This window comes from Melanostigma gelatinosum (genome assembly GCF_949748355.1).
Source record: "Melanostigma gelatinosum genome assembly, chromosome: 9".
Lineage (NCBI taxonomy): Eukaryota > Metazoa > Chordata > Actinopteri > Perciformes > Zoarcidae > Melanostigma > Melanostigma gelatinosum.
Window position 1 is genome coordinate 26,027,132 of NC_136642.1, and position 20,599 is coordinate 26,047,730.

Below are 20,599 nucleotides of genomic sequence, written 5' to 3' on the forward strand. Positions count from 1 at the left end.
CTTGCAGTTTTGTGGGGGAAGGATGTGTCAAAATTATGCAAATGAGAAATGAATGAAGATAAAGAACTGGCTAATTACTCCAGCTGTGAGTGTTTGACTACAACCACAGCATGGTAATCATGTTCCTCTGCCAGGGGAGACTGGAGCCACTGTGAGCAGCCCAGTGAAAGCATGCCGCACCGCTCATAACACCCAGCACTGCCAGTAACCACGGAGGATGTATGGCCAAGGAAAAAACATCTCAGAGATGGTGGAGAAATTGATGAACCTTTCACGTAAATGTCCCATGTTATCCCTGCGGGATGAAGCGTATGTTCTCTATGGCCAACTGTGCACTCTATTGTCATGTGTATTATGGGTTTATCCAGACAATACCCAGACAGATTACCATGGACAATGGCAGAATTATTGAGACAATAAGAGCTCCTGAGGTTGCTGTTACTGTGTGGATTGGATTGTGACATTTTTAATTTAGATTTCACTGAGAGTGTGTGGGTGTCTGGCAGTACAAGAAGTGAGAGCAAAGGCCTTCGGGGCCTCTATAATAAGTCTCTCTGGACCTATATACTGTAGATCTGTAAGTGAAAGGAAATAAAGTGCCCAGACAGAGCAGTCCGTTTCCCCTGCTGCCTACTTAGGAGGAACAAGTATTTCAATCCATTTGCCTCCAATAGGAATTAGTGCTGAATAAACAACTTTGTATCACTATTGTTGCCCAGAATATAATCAGAACAATGAGCCAATGGAATAGAGTAGTGGGTATTTTCCTCACCCTGAATTACTATTTCATATCTTTCTTTAATTGTATCCTCAGTGTTCATCAACTTGAAAACTCAGGATAATATCACAATGTTATGGCCAACATTTTTAAAGATGCCAACTTCGTTGGCAACTTAGAGACACCGTCAGTTTGGACTAGCTGGATAACTTCAGATACTACGATACCGATGAGCCTTTGCCAGATGGGTTTTCAATCTGTGAGGCACGCCTCCCCAAGGCAACTGCCCCGTCCCGCTGCAGAGCTCCAGGCTCGGTCACCACCATCACGAGGACCAATGGTGGAACAACACACGTGTGATCACGTCTGTTATGGTTGAAAATCATGTGTTCATCACTCCTCCTTGAGATATAATGTAACAATATAAATGTTTGAGTGTGTTGATCGAACTTCTACATTAGGTAACACACACAACAACGTATCCTCATCCAGCGGTTCCTACGAAAAGTTACTCCTCATGTTTCGTGCGTTTACATGAATACGGTCATTTCAAAATAAACTTCCTTCTTCGCAGGAAACTCAGTTAGGTTCAGTCAACAAAACTACCTAGTAAGGTTTCGTAAAAGATCGCTGTTTGGGTTAAAATAGTCACGAAATGGCATAACTAATTGTGAAACATACGTGACAAAAACGTCAACGTTGACTTCTCATTTCACCACGAACAGCTGTGTCCCCTGACTGAAAGATCGTAGTTTGTTGGACCCATCCACCCCCTCTCACGCCCTCTCTGAGTGTGATTCAGCTCTACACTTCCTCCTTCACGATTACGTGGATACTAAAGGAAATTATTTCATGGGATATCTACGACTCTAGCTTTTGCTCCGAATGTTGGATGAGACCAGCCTGAACAAAATAACTTGGACTATCGTCAGGGCCGTGCATTTTATACCTGGGCCTTCACTGCTGTCCTCATCACTGTGTTGATTGTTGATAGTTTAATGTTATTGTTTATTGTTAAATGTTACGCACCTCCCGCCACGACAAATTCCTTGTAGGTGCAAACTTCCTTGGCAATAAAAGGTTCTGATTCTGATTTGGATTCTGATTATGACGCCACAGCTACGGTTATTATTTGTTTTGTGTAAAAATGAAGCTCAACACCTACAAATACACTAACTGCAGAGTGCAGATCCATGAATACGCAGAGAGTGCGTCTCCTCTCTTCCCTGACTGCTGCGCGAGGCTGCTGTGAGAGTAACCGCCTGTGAGTGCTCGTTCACCACAGTGCAGAGCGGTACGTGCTTTCACGTCAGAGTCAAAACACCAGAACAAGTCGCTAGATTTGTCGCAAGTAGCTTTTGACAAAAAAAGTTGCCATGAGGGTTTGGAAAGTCGCCAATTTGGCAACACTGGCACTGACAAAATATGTCCCCAATGCAACATTGGACGTAACAATAGTTCCTATCACATATTAAACCAAACAAAAATCCATCTTCATAAAAACAAGTTGTACAAATAATAATATATAAACAAGCATATTAAAGCTACTGCAGATGTAAAAACAAAAGCATTTAACTTACCAGAGCTGCTGTTCACTATTTAAAGACAAAGTCCATCCTCCTTTCTTTGTTAACAAAGAGTTTAATCTCACGGTTGTTCAGTACATCCGTGTGTTTTAGTTCCAGTAAGAAGTCCTTCTCCATTCATGGACGCCAGTGAAGACAGTCGAGCCTCCCCAGTTGTATTTCTTGAATACATTTAAATGTGTTTGAGGCTGAAAATGTCCGCTCCACAGAGGCAGCAGATTTTGGGATTGTCACCGCCCAACATGTCACGCTAGCCCACTGACCAATCACGTACTTGTAGGCCAGCTAGCAGCGCTGACACGTCAAAGAATACGCCCAACATGTCAAACTAAAGATCTGATTGGGTGAAGACTATGACAATCAACAATATCGTCCCCATTCACTTAAAGTGCACATGGATGCACTTGTGAGTCTGCAGGCCTCTGCCTCTGTTCTTACCTAGAGACACAGAGGTGAGATCTGATTGGATAAAAGCTCTACTTAAAACAAGCTGCACTGGAAGCAGAGCAACTGAGGAAGACAGTAGCTGTGCAATGAGAAAATAAGATAATGGGGGAAAAAAAGAAATTTATAAAATAGCTATAACTTTGTGATTCTGTCTAGGTCAGCAGAGAAGGCCTTGCTGGCCCTGATGGCCCACCACTGACTAAACTCCAAGGCTATTCGAGTGTATATGATAGATAGGCAAGAAATAGTCTTTTACCAAAGCCTGAAAGGATTATGGGTTAGTCAGGTCATGGGAAGCCCCAGGTTTTAGTTTTGCTTCCTGCAGTGGAAAGGGGCTAATATATGACATAACAGGAACCGATGAGAGAAATGACCTTCTCTCTTTAAAACAATTCACATGCAAGGGTCACATCGCTTATAGTATTTTCCATGCAACGTCCTGTGCAACTATGTTTAGCGGTTATGTTGCCGGTGAGAGCCTGAATATGTCTCAGTTCAGATCAATGTTCCAAACATATTCCAATTTAAGAAAATCAAATGTTAAAATGTAACTTAAAATACCTTCAAAAATACTTCTTTCTATGACAACATTTAAAGAGACTCCTGCTGCAAAATAAATATTCATGTATTCACTTCTTAATAACCATTTCTGTCTTGAACAACTGAAATGTTCGTTTTCCTGTCAGCCTGCGCACTTCTAATCTGCCTGCGTCTTCTCCCCCCGCAGTGTCTTCTATCTTCACCGTACCAAATGTCAAGCTGCACATAGAGAGCGGGGACAGCATACAGGTGTGTGCACGAAGGAACAGCCATGGCAAGGCATCCTCTGGGAGCAAACACTGACCTGAGGCAGCATCCTGCACACGATTGCCTGACAGGTACGTGCTGATTACCATGCAAGAAGGAGACATGAAGTGTGGTGTAGCTAAATCTACATTTTAGTTTTACATTCATGTTCACATGAAATAGCATCCCCTTTGCAAAGTAGAGTGTAGGCTAACAGCGCCTTGCATCATAGTTACCCACATTCTGACCTTGAAAAAGAAGAAGAATTTGTTTCTGTTTTTAATTCTCAGGGCTGAGAGCATGCTGACAATATTCGGGGTTGTGTGGATTAGCCTGCATTTGGGTGCTTTAACCATTCAGAGATTCTTAAACAAAATGGGGTGAAAATGTGCTTATGATGCTCAAACAGAACAAAAATGTTATTTTAAAGTGTCCTCGTCAATCAATTTCGTCAAAAATGGAACGTTTTTTCTACTATTTTCTCAAGATCATTATTGTATAATAGAATGGAAATGCATACATTCAACAAACAAGACATACTGACAATGACAAAAAAAGAACAAACAGCCTTACAAAAAAAAAAAAGAACAGCAGCAGTCCCGACCCAGTAAATTGACTAAATGTGGTTCGTATGTCATTGTTGGAATGCTGTTAAGCATTCCAACTATTGTTCTTCGAATATTTATTCAACTTCTTCTATTTCTTCCGTCGCACCGCTTCTCCTCCTTCATTTTTTAAGCTACAGAAACCGTTCAACTATTAAAATGTTCAGCTCTTTCACCAGAGGTGTGCTCTGACTTTTTGTATTTCTAACCTTTAAACTTTTTGAATTATTAAGCTTTTTATTTTTTCAATAGGATCTCTATGGAGAATATTTTCAAATGGCTTCAGGCACACAGGTGTTTGCGATTGAGCCAATTAGTGATGTTGATAAACACACAGACTCACAGACACACGTGCACATACACTCCTCTCCCTCTCTCTCTCTCTCTGTGTCTCTCTCAGTCAGTCATTCAGGTCTTAGGGCTCTGTAGAGGTCTTTCCCCCCTCCTCCACCCCCCCCCCCCACACACACACACACACACGCCATTTTAAAATAAAAGCCCCACAGAATGAATCCTAACTGAAATGCTTGTGATGAGCCTGTCATTTAATAACCGGTTTGTGTTTATCTAACATGATTCTGTCTCCTCTCCCCCACACCCCACACCCCATTTCAAAATAAAAGCCCCAGAGAGTGAATTCTAACTGAACTGCTTGTGATGAAGCCTGTCATTTAATAACCTCTGTTTATGTGTCAAACATTATGATTATGTCTCCTCTCCCCCTCCCTCCCCCACCCAGCCCCACCCTTTCAAAATAAAAGCCCCATGGATTAACTGTATGTAAACATTAAGCTCAAAATTCGGCTTTTTTGTTGAAATAATGAATGCTCTTACTAATACTGCGACAACTACTACTGCTGCTAATATTTCTAGTATTACTATGACTACTGCTGCTACTACTTCTACTACAACTTTTGCTGTTGCTACTATTACTAGTGCTATTACTGCTACCATCAATATTATCACTACCACTACTGCTATTACTACCACTATGACTATTACTTATACTACAACTTCTACTACTGCTATTCATGCTACTACCAGTACTAATACTACGACAGCTATTAGTACGACTGCTACTAGTACTACTACTACTGCTACTTCAAATACTGCCATTACTTTTACTACTATTACTGTTATATTAAATACTACGACCACTACTACAGCTATTACTACTACTACTACTGATACTAGGCTACTTCTTCTTCTAAATACTACTACTTCTTCTAAATACTAATAATTCTTCTTAATACTAATACTTCCACTACTAATGATACTTCTACTACAACTACGACTTATACTACTACTATTAAAAATATCACTACTGCTACGACTACTACTTATTCTAATGCTACTAATACTTCGACTACTAATAATACTTCTACTTCAAATACAACTTCTACTACTATTACTACAAATATCACTACTTCTGAAATTTGTTTAAGCTACAGATATTGTTCAAATATCAAAATGTTCAGCTCTTTCAGGAGAGGGGTGCTTTGACTTTTCATATTTGTAATCTTTAAACTTTTTGAATTTAGCGTTTTGCAATTTTCTTTTGAATGGGATCTCTATGGAGAAAATCTCCAAATCCTGTTATACTTCTTCAACTTTCAAAGCCTTCTTCTTCCTCATACTTTCAGCTACAGACACCATAGTTAGACATTTCAACTAGAAGGTTTTTCAGCAGTGCAGTTTAAATGCTTTCGAGCTTCAACATTTTTCAAACAGATAGTCTCCCATTTCTTAATTTTCAGCAATTTTTTCACAATTAATTTCAGCTTTCAGCATTCCAACGCATTTTCAGCAGGAAATGCATTTTCTAGTTATTCTATTGCTATTGGGTAACCGGTCCTTTACAGCCACATCAGTTGAGTACCTCTAAACACATGTCTCTCAAATGGCAAAATGCACTTAAGTGTTTAATGCCATGCTAAAATATCAATGTTTTAACGATTAATGTAATATTGTGAAGCATGCAGCAAACAAAACCTGCACCTACGTCCATAATTGGAGTCTAATCCCAGTAAAAAGGTGGGTTTGGAGGTCTATCCTGAATACTCTCTTCATCTCAATTTAGATAAACTGACTGTAGGTACCACAGCTGTACCACATTATATTGAACAGCTGGGGTAACATGTCGTCATTGAATGATCTTGTATTAGATCTTATAGGATTTGTTAGTGTAATTTTCTTTGTATTCAATAAAATGTTTTGCCATGTCATCATGAAGATGGAACCCAAAACCCAAAAAGATTTTTATTATTGACAGTAGGGATGTTGACAAACATTTCTCCATAAATATAACTTAGATATTTCTTCCGTAAAGCTTACAATAGTATCTTGTCCAAGTGATTCTAGGAACTACTTTTAGATATTGTCAAGGACTAAATTTAACTCCTAAATTGAAAATAGTTGAAAGATTGTTCATGAAGAAGGTCAAGTTCTACTTTTTAACACTGTAAAGAAAAGAGCAGAAAACAAGTTGATTCCCTGGAGTTTCCATTTTAATTCATTTTCCTTATTTCCGACATAGCAACCCCATTTAAAAGCAAATATGTTGCAAAATATTTTTGATTGAGACAATAGAGTGTAAAATGGGAGCCAGTTTCTGTCAGGAAAAGGAAAAAAATGATTCAATCTTAGCAATAAATAAATATGTATCAAAACGTGCCACTAAAACATCTTAAAAGTCAAATTAGCTTTGAAAAGTGGAAATACGATGCAATAGTGATGTAGCAACAATGTTATAATGCACCTTGGGCTTCGATTGTGCATATTTGATCATTAGCTGTTCAGTTCATCAAGTAGTCTCATTGACAGCCGCCCCGACTTTTCTAACACTGATGACGCCATGAGATCTGTGCCGTGTGCACTGAAGCAGAGAATGCAGTAATAGATGGAGGAATGGCTTTGAGTGGGCAAGGAGGGTGTCCCATTCTTTAGAGGCCGGGGTCTCATTCACCACTCGGATAAAGCTGCACTATTTGCATGTAATAAGAGGTGCAGAGGCCAGCCACGGGGATAATGGCTGTCCTAATGATAGACTGGATAGTGAGGGCCAACACAGGGCCCGCAGCACAGCGCTGTGGAGCACAGTACATCTGTAATTACTGACAGGTGCAAAATCAACTCCGCTACTAGCAATCTCCAACTTTGTGCGACACTCTTCGACATTATATTCGACATTATATCTCTTAATGGTCCCTCTACCAAATCTCCGTGCGTGAGTGAGTGAGTGAGTGAGTGAGTGAGAGAGAGAGAGAGAGAGAGAGTGTGTGTGTGTGTGAGTGAGAGTGTGTGAGAGTGTGTGTGGAGGGTGGAAGTCACCCCACTGAGAGAGCTGCGTCCTCTCAGCTGCTGCATTTACATTGAAATCAGTCTCTTTGTCCGGGCCGTTCTAAAGCCTGACAGGCTGGGAGAGCTTCCCTGATAGCGGCCTAATCCCTGTGCACACATTCACATTAACACATTGACACATGCACACACACACACACACACGCATTCACGCGTTCCCACAAACATCACTCGTGCACATGTTTGAACTGGATTTCCTACCAATTGTTTATAGTTGCAATGACTTAGAGAACCTAAACAGTACAGAACATGCACTATTCACCATTTGGTATGTTGCTCTTTGACATTAGCTGAGTTCAGTTGCCAACCAGCTAGAACTTTCACGAGGAATCAATGTATTGGCTTGCAGTGTCGATGTTTCGATCAACTATTTCAACTCCAGTCATAGGAGACATCACCAGCTAATATTAGTGATATGACAGCAGTGCGCTGGCTAACATGAAGTGCTAACACTATGGGATTACTTGCTAGTTGATATTCGAATTATTATTTGTCATATTTCTATTTTAAGAACTGCTTTTATTACCATCTATGACTGCTACTACTGCCATCACTGCTCTCATTGTATGTGTCATTTCTGCCATGTGGATTTTTATTTGGGACACATGCCTTCTATTTTTCACTTCTGTCCATCCTTGAAGAGGGATCCCTCCTCTGTTGCTCTTCTAGAGGTTTCTTCTTTCTTTTCCTCTGTTTGGTTTTTGAGTGTATGTATCAGTGATAAGAGCTTAGCAAACCCTGATGTACAATATTACTGTCACGGGAGTTCACAGGTAGGACCCAAACGCAAGACCACAGGAGACAGAAGTTAAATATAAACAGGTTTTATTTTGAATGTGTGTGGAGCCCGTGGTCCGACACCAGAGAGTAGGCAGATCGCCGGTGTGAGTCCCGTGGCTCGACACCGGAGGGCTGGCAGCTTGATGGCATGTGTAGTCCGTTTAACACAAAGGAGGGCAGAGCGGCGGAGTGTAATCCACAAACACAAGGAGGGCAGAGGATGCCACGGGGTTGAAGCGGGTGAAAGACGGTACGACCTGACAACCCCAGACTGCAGGGCCAGAGCTTATGTAGTGACAGGAGACTCATTAGTGGGCCCTGAGTCTGGTGTGTCAGGCTGCAGGAGGTGATCGGCTGGAGTGTCCTCAGCTGTGCACAATCAAGGGTGTGGCCATGGGAGGTGTCTGGAGGCAGAGGACAACACAGAGCACATGGCACACAATAACAAACAGGGGAATGACAGGACACATGAGAGGAGATCAGGGGAAACACACACCGGGTCAGACAGGGATCCTGGATCCTGACAGCTACACTGTTAACAGTTGGAAAAGTTCCTCTTGGCTTTCTGAAATGCTGTTTGTTAAAACTGCCTCCCAAAGGGCAGGACTTGTTGCAACTGAAAACACTTGGTTAAAGGAAAACCACAACTGATTGTTTGTAAATGAATTACTCGCCTTGTGTCACCTTGAATCCTTTTGGAAAAGAAACCAAAAAAATGCACAGTAGTCTTAATGAATTGAAGTAAATGGAGGCTGCTTATAACAACAGCAAAACTATCAAAACATTTATTTTCAAACTCACCTCTCAACTTGTGTAGTTTACTCTCATTTATCCAGTTGTATCCTCAAAACTTCCCAAACACAAGCATCTTCACTCAAACCTTACTCTTTAAAACTGCTCCATAAGATAAGCTAAGCACATTGATCACAGAGACATGTACATTATTTATTGTAACATTTGACTGGATGGATTTAAAATCAGAGGTGAGAGGGGTGAGGAGAAGGGGAACAGGGGGAAGGGTATGGGAGGGAGGGAATAAAGGAGAGATGGAAGCAGGGGCTTGCGGGAGCAGGGCAGGGTTTCTTTTTGTTCAGGCAGCGTTGTATTATTTATAGGAGGTGGTGGAGGCAGGCCGCTTCAGATGGAGCAGAGCAAAGGAGGCGAGCAGCCCCCTTTTCTCTTTTGTGGGTCTATTCCCAGTGGGCAGGCTTTGTGCTGCGACTGCCTTTGAGGAAACCCAGGCAGCCATTGAGCCGAGAGTGAAGGCCGGGCCTGACTCGTCCGCACAGAGACACAGCAACACTACGGCACGACAATGTCTGTCACTGCTGTGGCCAGAGAGGAAAAGAAAAGGGCGGGGAGAGAGTGACAGAGGAGGGGGGGCGTAGTGGGAGCGTTTGATTTTGGCAGGGAGGGAAAAGGAGGAAAAAGAGACTTTTTGTGTTGAGAAAAGAGACAGAGGGAGTGGACTGAAAAAAATGGAGGCAGGGGTGGTAAGGGGGGGGGGGGTAAAGGCAGGTCTCCTTTACAGTATTGCACTGCATTGATCCATGTTTATTCATGATTCTGCATTATTCAAAAGATTAGCTGATGCAACTCGGTGCCGAGGGTAGGCAACACCCCCCCCCCCCCCCATCAATCCACTCAGTGACCACACAGTTCAGCTCAGAGTCCTAACAACAAGTGGGAGACAGCTGCCCTGTCTCTGAGCTTCAACACACTTCACTGACACTCCAGGCTGTGAAGAATCGGCCGCAGTGCGCTCACAGTCGGAATACATAACAAAGCATAAAACATTGATTCAATCAGGGAGCAAAAAAGCAACATGAAAGAGGCAAAATCAACAGCTCAGTGCCTCGATCCAAAGAGGAATTTAGTCGGTTGTGTTTTGAAAGAAAATCTTCAGCGGATTGAAGCATTGTTACACATCTATACTCATCTATAATCGCTGTGGAAACCTTGTAACTCCATATTTCATCACCTGTTTTTCATAAATCGATGCTATTGGTCACCATTTACGTCTGAATGGGTTTTACAAATGTTTAACCGATGGACAGTATTAAAAAGAGCTCGTTTCTCAATTTCGTATACTTGCTTATCCAGTTGCCGGGCAGGGTGGTACCTTGTGATTTTTTCGGTATCCCCTCAAGCAAGCGAGCTGAGCCAATACTGGGTTGTGATTGGTCAGAGAGAATCATCACTCGCGCTGCATGGGACATCATGTATAAACCTGTCATTTTGATATAGCCAAGCTAACATCAATAGCAATCTCAGTTCAACCCAGATGTTTACCCTGCCAAACCACACCGTGGTCTTCCTCTATTTGGTTGCCGGTTGCCACACTGTGATTATGTCACGGAAATTTCACGTGGCGTCACTTTGACGATCAGCTAAGAATCCCACCTACATTGAGGGGGTGCTGTCTACAGCAGAAAAGCAGAAAAAAAACAAGAACAGTTACTGCCAAAAGTGAGATGGAGCCGTACCATGACGTTGTGCTCTACGGTGACTTTTGGTTTTGTGAGTGGTGTTGTTGCCTAAACCTAAGAAATTGAATCCACAATGTTAACCATGCGATTATTGCCACCATCGTGGAGCGTCATGGTTTGACGTGCTGCCCTGTGACGCCAACAGTCCTGGACAAGCATCGGTATGTAACGAGTCGAGTTGGGTCTCCAGGGTTTTTGTGTTTGTGGGATTATACTTTTAGTTTGTCAAGAAACAGCAGTCATCATCTGCAGCACCACAAGAGGGCGTTGTCAGGAAAATGGTTGCTTTGAAGTGTTGGAAGACACGGCCGATGCTGTTGTTCTCCTGGTGACTGTCAGACTGTTGATGCATCGTGGTACGTTTTAACCTCATGAACAAAAACCAACATCTCGTATTTTTTCCGATTTCAAATGTTTTTCTTTTGTTATCCTGACAGCTGATATGTGGTTGAGTGCTGCTGTCTGTGCTTGTGCTGGTCTTGTAGCCGGACTTCACACAAAGCAGCAGACTCTCTGTGCAGTCAGCCTTCACAGGTCGGCGACGGGACACTCCGGCCCTCGAGCATCACTGTGTCACTTTGAAGATAACGGCTGCAGGCAAAGCTTGACAGTAGTGTCCGGAATGTAGAGGTGCCAGCTATTTATATAAACACACACACACACACACAGTTGCCTGAGGTATCATCCTAGTGACCATGCTACAATTTTGAGGGATAAAATGCAGGGAATCGTCATAGCTGTGCAGGTATTTCTCTTTGTGCCCTGGTGTGTTTCTACCCTGGCGTCTTTCTACTTGAAGCCATCGGTGTCCAAAACGTACAAAGTCAACGGGACAGAGAAGAATATTTCTGGCTCTATAGTGGGAAGAAATAGATTTTGTGCGGTCCACAGAACGACCTGTCAGAAAGTTTTTCTCGGTAGAGGACAAAGTGATTTAAAGTATATCCCTGCTGTGAGCCGGAGGGGTGGGGGGAGGATAACCGCAGGCATAGCCTTGAGGAATGGAGAGCCTTCAGTCAAGTCAGCCGCTTTCACTCTCCCACTACCTCTTATAACTTTACAGATCGACTGCCCACCAGTAATGTGGGCTTTCATTTCTCATCCTCCCGGAGAAGCATTGTGGAGGCACTTGACATTGAACTGCAGCTCTACACAATTTGTATGCAGTGCCTTTCCTACATTTTTCTACATCCTGCTTATACGGACACCGACGTTTGCACCGCGGGCTCTCATTAAACATACGTGCACAGAGCAGGAGCTTCAGCTTACCTGTCACACAATGTTTCTACATGAAGAAATATTCATGTTGCATGTGCATCTTTTAACATTAACTTCTCATGGCATTGAGATCAAAATGAATACTCCGTCATTCTCTCTTCACTCCTCTCCGAAATCATCATGCAGTCTCTCTGTGATTTGCCAACACAAGCTACACTCCCACAGTCATTAGCAGGATGTTATATTTGCTGATGTATGGTTTATTAAAAAACTAATTTGAATCACATTCAAGTTTGTCTTTAAGTTCAGTTGACTGCACTGAATGTCAGGTGGAGTGTCTTTAGGAATTATGCTGTTACTGCACAATTCTACCAATCACATCCAGGTCCAATACTGTGAGCCAGTGTAACAATGTAGTGTGTCAGACTAACTGAAACCATCGTTGTGTTGCATTCTGTTTCGCAATTCTGCTCTTTTTTTTGTCTTGTGTTCTATATCCTGCGCACCCCTTTCCTTTACGGCGGTTTGTCCCCGCTCAGTGTGGGAGCATCCCCTCGTGGGACGCGCTTCCTGGCCCTCGATGCACGTTGTTCTCGTGCACCGCGGCTCGCTATAGGTCGGCTTAGAAATCATATATTTTTGACCAGTGTGTTTATGATTAAATTGTTCACTCGAGCACAAAGTTCTTCATAAATTTAGACACTTCATTTTCCTCAACAATTACTCCAGATTGATGCATTTAACTTCAAAATGTACAAAAGGAAAAATGCAAAATGCGTGATGTTTCCAAAGTCAATACATGACAGAAGTAATCCAAGATGATTATGATTTTTGCCACAATCAAGCTTAGATTATTTAAAATGTTTTCTGCATGTTTAATATCTTTTTAGCTTTTTTTACAGTCCAGTACAAGGTTTACATTTGGGAGCAATTTGTTTGAGTGTAACCAAATCCAATCAGAAACAGTTTGTAAATTACAAATAAGTGGAATGAAATCTTAAGCAAAGAGGTAAAGATGAAACAATAAAGTGTGATTTACATTTTGTATTAGTTTGTCATCTGCGAGTGCCGTCATCGTTTCAAGTGTTAATTGTAAATAGGAATGTTATATAAAAGTGATAGCATTGCCATGTGTAGTAGTGCTAACATTTTACCAACACAGAAAGTATTGCTCCCCTCTCCTCCCTCTCTCTGTGCGGTGGATGATTGACAGGTGGGTGATTGGATGTGATGAAGCGTGCTCTCTCAGACGGTCAGAACAGAGGCAAGGTTAGGCGGGACAGAAAGAAGAAGACAGGGAGGAGAAAAGAGGGAGTGATGGGAAGGTATAGGAGGAGGACGGAGAAGGGTTGTGGTCGACTCCCTCTGGGTACACACTTACAAACTTCTCCTACTTGTTGTCAAGTGCGAGGGTGAGAGGAAAAGAGAGGAGATGATGAGAGGACAAAGCCAGGAGGGGAGGAGGTGAAGTGGGGGGAAGAAGCTGGACAAAGGAGGAGGAATGAAGACAAAGCAGAAAGTAGACAGAGCAAAAGGAGGAGAGAGGAGAGAGGAGAGGTAAGGGACGGACGAGGTGGAGGAGGAGGATGGAGGGAGGAGTCCTCCAGGAGGTGCAGGAATTGATTTCATGTATAATTTGTTGATCAGTGGAGGCAGCAGATGCCATCAGGCCGACACGTAGGAGGAGATCCGACTTCCATTATCATAAGCTCCCCTCTCGTCACAATATTTCTCCCAGCACTCCATCCTTCCCCTTCCACAAGTTTGTCATGGTAATATTTGGAGGATTATTGATATATTTCTGTATGTTTCTGCCGGTGTATTGTTCTCTCAGCTCCTCCACTCTTTGTTAGAATGAAAAAAGCACACGGTCTTCTGATAGAAGAGGAGAAACAATATAACAGCAGTTTGGGTGGATGCGTCTAAATAGCTGTAAACAAATCTCAACATTGGAGGATGTGTCCCAGCGATGCAGACCAAGTGCCGCACCGATTTCTCTCCCCTCCATCTCCCAGTGTTTTCCTTCCCCATCTCCTCCTCTTGCCTCCACCATATGGCTCTCCCTAATGAGCATTGCACACGTACCTCCTTCCCTTTTTTGCTCCTCCAAAAAGGAAAAGATCAACCGGTTCCTTCTTATGTGGTGCAGCCAACAGCTCCTCTACAGCGGCAGATCTGGAGCTCCTCGTCTCCGATGAGTGAATTAGTGTCAAATAAAGCATGCTAATGAGTTCCACTTTGCCAGTCTTGCGATTAAAAGCATTGTGGGATAATGAGTTGAGCTCAGATGGATGTGGAGAGCGACGGTGCGATGTACTGTATGTATGCTCCTCCTCTACCTTGAATTGCAATTGCACATTTTCTGAATAAAGAGGGTGCATTTTGTTTGTTAGCATTTAGTTGATTCACTTATTAAAGATGAACACAGTTGTAGAAGTCTAGTCTACAAAAAATACGTTGCAACAATAGGACTGGATCACAAACTCCATGGGACAACGAGTCCCTTTCCGTCTCTCTACAGTGAACCAGTTCGGTACAGAAGTAAGGAAGTCAAAGCACCTTCACTTTATAGAAATATACCTGCACGCTTCTGTTCTGGGGGCCAAACAAAGTGGCATCTAGTAAGGTACGAGGCACAATGGTGCAGTGAGGACTTGGCTACTTTTTTCAATATGATTTCAGAAAGCATTGCAGAGATGTGACCCACTTTGTGTTTGGCTGTGACAAAGCTGCCAGGAAAAATACAAATGATCCAGACCAGGAGTGTCGTCTATTATTTCACCGCTAAACTGAAAGCCTCCTTCACTGGTGTAACTGTAAACAATACATTGACACCACAGTTGCTGACTTTAATAAAAGAATAACTTTGCTAACGATCACAATGTCCTGACAGTACATGAGACACATAACCTTTGAAAACAACAGGTTCCTCTGCATCCTTTTAGTGCTCCTGATGGCATTTCCAAGATTCCAGCACGCCGGAAAAAGAAAATCAACCAATCAGAGCAGAGGAGCAGCTGTCAATCACTGCTCGTGTACTCTGGTCAAACCAGGCAAAGCTGATCAAATATGAACAGATATTCTGTTACTGCATTGCCTATTTCTCTCCTCAGATGCTGCTTAGCTTTAAAATGAGAGAGTTGCTCAGGGTGGTGGGCGGTGTTTTGGCTCAACAGTTTTCAACATGGTGGCTGGGTCACAAACCTTCTCATTGTACAGCGTCACTCTCAACTAAGATACTCTATGTTTCGGAAAACATTAGGGAGAAATAAGAAATACAGTAACATACGTTGGCTGCTGCCCCCATACAAATCCCTGCTCCAGTGCTGGTATCCTGAATCCAAACCACCAATTATTCTGTATACACCAAAGCAGTACATGTTCCCTCATACAAATCCAATTGAAAAGTCAATCTAAAGGTCACAGTGTGGGCAGTGGAGCTTTTGTCCAGTGAACATGTAGTTACTGTACTTAGGAGCTTTTGTGTGTGGAGGGAAGTGAGCATGTGCTCGTGTCTGCCTTCAGTCTGCGTGTTGCGTGGACCTGTTCACCAAGTAGCAGAGCGGCATACATATGTGTACGTTTTCCAATTAGAGCATATACTGCTTTCATTAACATGATTCAAAGTGTAAAGACCCTCCAGTGGTCCCCAGAGACTCAACATACTGATGATTTCTTCTATTTTTCAGGGCCTTATCTGCAGAGGGCCCTGAGGGTCATGTTAAAAAAAGTCAGTCATCAAAATGAAAAGGGTTTTTCCTCTCAACGTGCTCTGAAAATGACTTCATAATTTGCTCATTAGATCATGATGTTGTGTTCAATGATGGAACTAAGGGAGTAGGATCTTTAACATGGATCTTGTTTATCCTCTGGGGAGCGCGAAGGTGCTCAGAGAATTTCATTTCAATCTAAAATTTTGATCGGCCTGCTAAAGGAAAAGTTAACATGAGTCAACAGCAGTGGCAGTCTGGATTTGTGTTGCTTTCACAACTAACATGTTAGGTTGAGTTGAAACAAACTCTTTATACCACCGCGGTAGCAGTTTTGGTCCAGCTGCTCTTTGTGGATAGTAGGTGGTCATTCTCAAAACCTTTGCCACGGGTGGGTGTACATGTTAATTTGGTCTAAAACCCAAGAATCACCAAATAGGTGTATTTTCACTCTCTTTGCAAATGAGAGCAGACATCATTCCTGCCGGGCTACATGGGTAGTCACTAGGGCTCTACTGAATAGTTTGAAGCTTTGAAGTTTCATTCATAATGTTGATATTCAAATTATTATTGTTGATATCTTACAAAAACATTGCATACAGCCACCAGCGTCCCCTCTCTGACTCTCAAACACACACAGGGAGTGACGCGGTGTTCTTGTTTGCTGGTTGTCCCAGTCCAAAAGTCCAAAAGTCATAATATATTGAAAACATTTACATAACCACATAACACAAAGTCAGACACTTGTTTTAAACGCTTCAACAATGTGGTGGGGCATATGGAAACCCAAAAAAACAGAGAGACTGAATATATATAGCGCAACATTCATAACAGTTGTTGCATAATTAAATGTTACTCTGTTATCGTGGACACCTGAGGACTATTATTGTGGCCGAACAATATTGTGTTAAATGATGATCTCATCATAATGCCCAAGCCTAGTTATAATATAGGGACTTGTTATCAATATGATCATGATTAATTGAGTAACTTTAACTAACTAATATCATGAACATTGTCTGTTGGCCCAAACCAGATAATCAAACTTGGACCTGATGTTGCTTCAGGGCTGTTTTTGGTAATCGTTCTGTTGGTGAGTAATTAAACTCTGCTCACAGTAAAATCCGCTCAGTTGTAAAAAGTTGTATTTGTAGTTTTCTCAGTTGCAACATAACTTTTTCTGTCTAATGTATTTATTGGAATTTTGATAACAGCCTTGAATTATCTCTGAAGGCTCACTGTATTTCAATACTTTTTCACAATGACATGAATACAAATGTGAGGGAAACACTGACCAATGATGAAGAATACTTTGGTAGCAAATGATACAGTTTTTAGCACAAAACGTTGCAGCTTTGAGCTGAGTCATCCTTTGGCATCTCACACTGGTTGTTGGCTCCAGCATGTGGGTCTTGTGACTGTACTGTACCAGATCTGTTTTCCCAGCATTCATCAGCCATTCATCAGCCATTCCAGGCAGGAAGTCAGCAGGAGATTTACTCGATCCGAATTGGACATGACTGGCAAATGATACACTCGCCGGGGAGTTTGCATGTTAGCAGCACACTGCAGCCCTGTATATGAGTGGCCTGTAAACACTGTATCGGGAAGCCCACACTGCAGTGGGAAGAGAGTGGCAAGACATGAACGTGCATGAAAGGGAGGAGTGTTAAAGGAGATGCGGGGGAACACTTCCCTGCCGATGGGCCTGTTTTCAGAGGGTGCAAAGAAATATTATGATTATTGATTCCCGTTTGAAGTTGTGTTCAGTTAACCTGCCCCTGCAGTGACAAAAGTGTACTTACTAAGGTAGGTCAGCCTGCGCTTCCTGAATACCAACACTTCTTTACATTGAGGCCAGGGGCCTGGCTGACCTCAGCTCTCTCTTGTTATGTTTATAGTGTTGTGCAGGTAATACGCACATTTTCAGAAATGACATCAAAATAAAATGTGAATCAGTGCATGTTTGCATCCAGCTTAATGCAAAAATATATTCAAAAGGATGTGATGGTCATCATTAAAGCCAGCGTGGGTCATTACCCACGCTGGCTTTAATGCATTTCAGCAAATGGTATATTTGTTGAAATTCTCATTACAGCCCGACAGCAATCAATCAATCAAATGCTCTGACAAAAAAGCAACATCAAAATCTGTGTCTCTGGTCTACTGGTGCAGAGTGCCATGCAACAAGGGTTCTGCTAGCTGACCTAACAGGTGCAGAGAAAGTATTAGCTTGCTCAGGTGCCAATGCATTGCATTAACCTGACATGCTAAAGGTCAGCAATGGGTCAAATCAAGCCAAATTATAGCTCCTGGTCTCAGAAATCCTATCTTACCTCAGTTTAGGCTGACATTTAGTATTTTAGGTCTGACAGAAACATGTCTCCTAACTGATTTTGGGAAAAAAAATCTTATTTCAGGACTGAAATTGAGCTGTTACAGAACCATCCTAACGTCTGTTCTGTAATAGCTAAGTTCGGATAGTTAGGATGGCATACACTCTGTCCTTAATTCAAAATAGCTGTTGTTGGGTCTAAATGACTGACGGTGTAGATGGAGAACAACATAAACATCAAAATATTGAAATATAATGATTGAAAGGCTACTCAAACCAAATGATGGTTTAAATGTCCTACACAATGTATAAATGGGTATATATCGACTGGCACGATGATCGTTTCTTTTTATTTGATCAAAGTGCTACATCCGTCTCTGGAGAGGGTTAACAGAGAAGAAACTTCTCAAAAGGAGGTGTTTCCTCTCCTCACCAACACCATTAGTGCCTCTGACTCCTCGTAACTGAAATCCTCTTGATTTGACCATGATAGCTAGTGAGAGCTGTTAAGGCTTGTCCATCTCCAGTAGCCTATCGTACATTCCGCACATAATTCCGGATGTAGCAGAATTGTTCCATATCAATGCTCTGTTGGGCGATAGGGTTGTTTTCAGGCTTTCTACTCAGATTTTGTTGTCCTCTAAAGATAAGTATAACAGGTTGATGGAAAATACCTGAGTGGCTTTTTAAGAATTCATCTTTGACTTACGCATTTAAAGATTGAACACAGAACTACTACTACTACATTCAGCGCTGGCCTTCAGTTGCTCTACCAGAGTAACATGTTCATCGCCCCCCCACCCCCACCAGCCGGTTTGGTACCTAAGTATCTTATCCAGCAGCAGCCCGACAGTGCTGAGCTTTATCGGAGCCGTGCACGGCTGTGGGACTGGCTGGTACAACACACTGCTGTGGCTGGTTGGCTCTGCTGCAGCAACACATTCCTCTCCATGAAAAAACACCCAACTCCATCTCTCAGCAGCCCTCTTTACTCTCTCTTCCTGCTCTCCTCCAAATGCTCCATATAGTTGCTTGTTTTGTGCTCCTGAACTCATTTCCGAACTCTTACATGGAAATACTGAGCATTGACTTGTGTAAAATGCACTATACCCGTGTGCCTGATTACAGCTTAATAATTTGTTGCAGTTTTCTGTTAATACAGTAGAAGTGAAGGACGTTTAGTTTGTGGGGCTCAAAGCATTTGAAAATGACTGTGTAAAGATGTGTTCCTAGCGCTCAAAACAAACATTTTTGTTGTTTCGTTTTTATGCCTCTGCATCGGCGACAGCTGTGGCCGGTGGGGATTTCTTCAAATTTGGCACAAACATCCATCTTCACTGAAGGATGAACAGATTAGAATTTGGAGGTCAAAGGTCACTTTGGCACAGACATACAACCACAAGGTGGTAATTACATTGTCAATGCTGTGATCAGCATAAATAAAATCCAATTGTAGTGATGTTGCAACAGAAGTTTTAGATACAGAATTAGAAATTGTGGCGTATACCTCTAAACCCCACACTATCTGCATGTCTTGACACCAAGAAGAGTACATTTAGATAATTTGGCTAAATTGACACTTTAGACACCCACTGTACCCTGTTTGGAGTCACGTTGATTTTGAACAGGTTGTGTGTTGCAGCTTCCACTGCAGCAGTCCTCTGTTAACTGGGGCCTGTCTGTGTTCAGTCGAGTCTCTGAGGTTTCCTTACAGCCTTGCTCTGCTGATCCTCTCCAGGCTAAATGCAACCCAGCACCTCCCTGCAGCCCTCTCCGTGTCTTCCCATGCCCCCAGCCAGTCTGCCCTGTAATGGGTTCACTCTCCCATACAATCCTTTCACTCCTCAATGCTCTGAATATCCCTTTTGCTGCCATTCTCTCTGACCGGCAGCCCCCCCCCTCCTCCTCCTCCTCCCTCCCGGCCCTCTCACCCTTCCCTCTATCCCTTTAGGAGTGTGTCCATGAGTTTGGAAGAGGGGGGACTGATGTGTTTCTCAGCGGCTGGTCTTGTCTGATGCAGTGAGGCCATCTCTCTCCCACGGGGAACATGTTATGTTGGACTTTGTCTCCATGAGCTTCACACTGAGCCCTTTGCCCTTGCAATAGAGGCTGCATTGAGACAAAGTGATACCTGCTTTTTTAGTTTTGGAGAGTGAGTGCTTTTTGAACAGCAACATGTGTGCACTTAGTTCTCACCTCACACTATGTCAGTTCTGACATGTTCCAAACAAAGCAACAAAACAGCAGACATCGAATGCACAATATGAACAATTCTCCGCTCATTTCTGCACCGCCAGCCACAGTTTCTCCCCACTGTTGGCAAAACTATAAAAACATTTTGTATATTTAATATGTTGTGCGCCAGAAAGAGCAGAGCCTTTCTTCTTTGCCATTCCTCTGCCTAATGTATGCATGTGACTGGATGAGATGGTTGAACGCAGTGTGGTGAGCAACAGAAAGGAGACGGTGGATTGCGAGGGAGCTGTTGCATTATTCATCATGTTGGATAAGGTTTAATTAAAAGTGCTGCTCGGCATTGTGAGAGGAATGAATGTGTGTTTTGCCTCG

The 20,599-nt window shown here is 42.6% G+C and overlaps 1 protein-coding gene across 2 annotated transcripts in view; it reads left to right on the plus strand.

Annotated features, from left to right (window-relative positions):
• cdk14 (cyclin dependent kinase 14) overlaps positions 1 to 20,599 on the plus strand; it is a 203,506-nt gene that overhangs the window by 150,591 nt on the left and 32,316 nt on the right. For both annotated transcript variants that reach the window (XM_079275678.1, XM_079275679.1), the window contains one exon: positions 3,479 to 3,629. In XM_079275678.1, coding sequence (XP_079131804.1) covers positions 3,479 to 3,594 — 116 coding nt within the window. In that variant the 3' untranslated portion in view covers positions 3,595 to 3,629. The remainder of the gene's footprint in view (positions 1 to 3,478; positions 3,630 to 20,599) is intronic.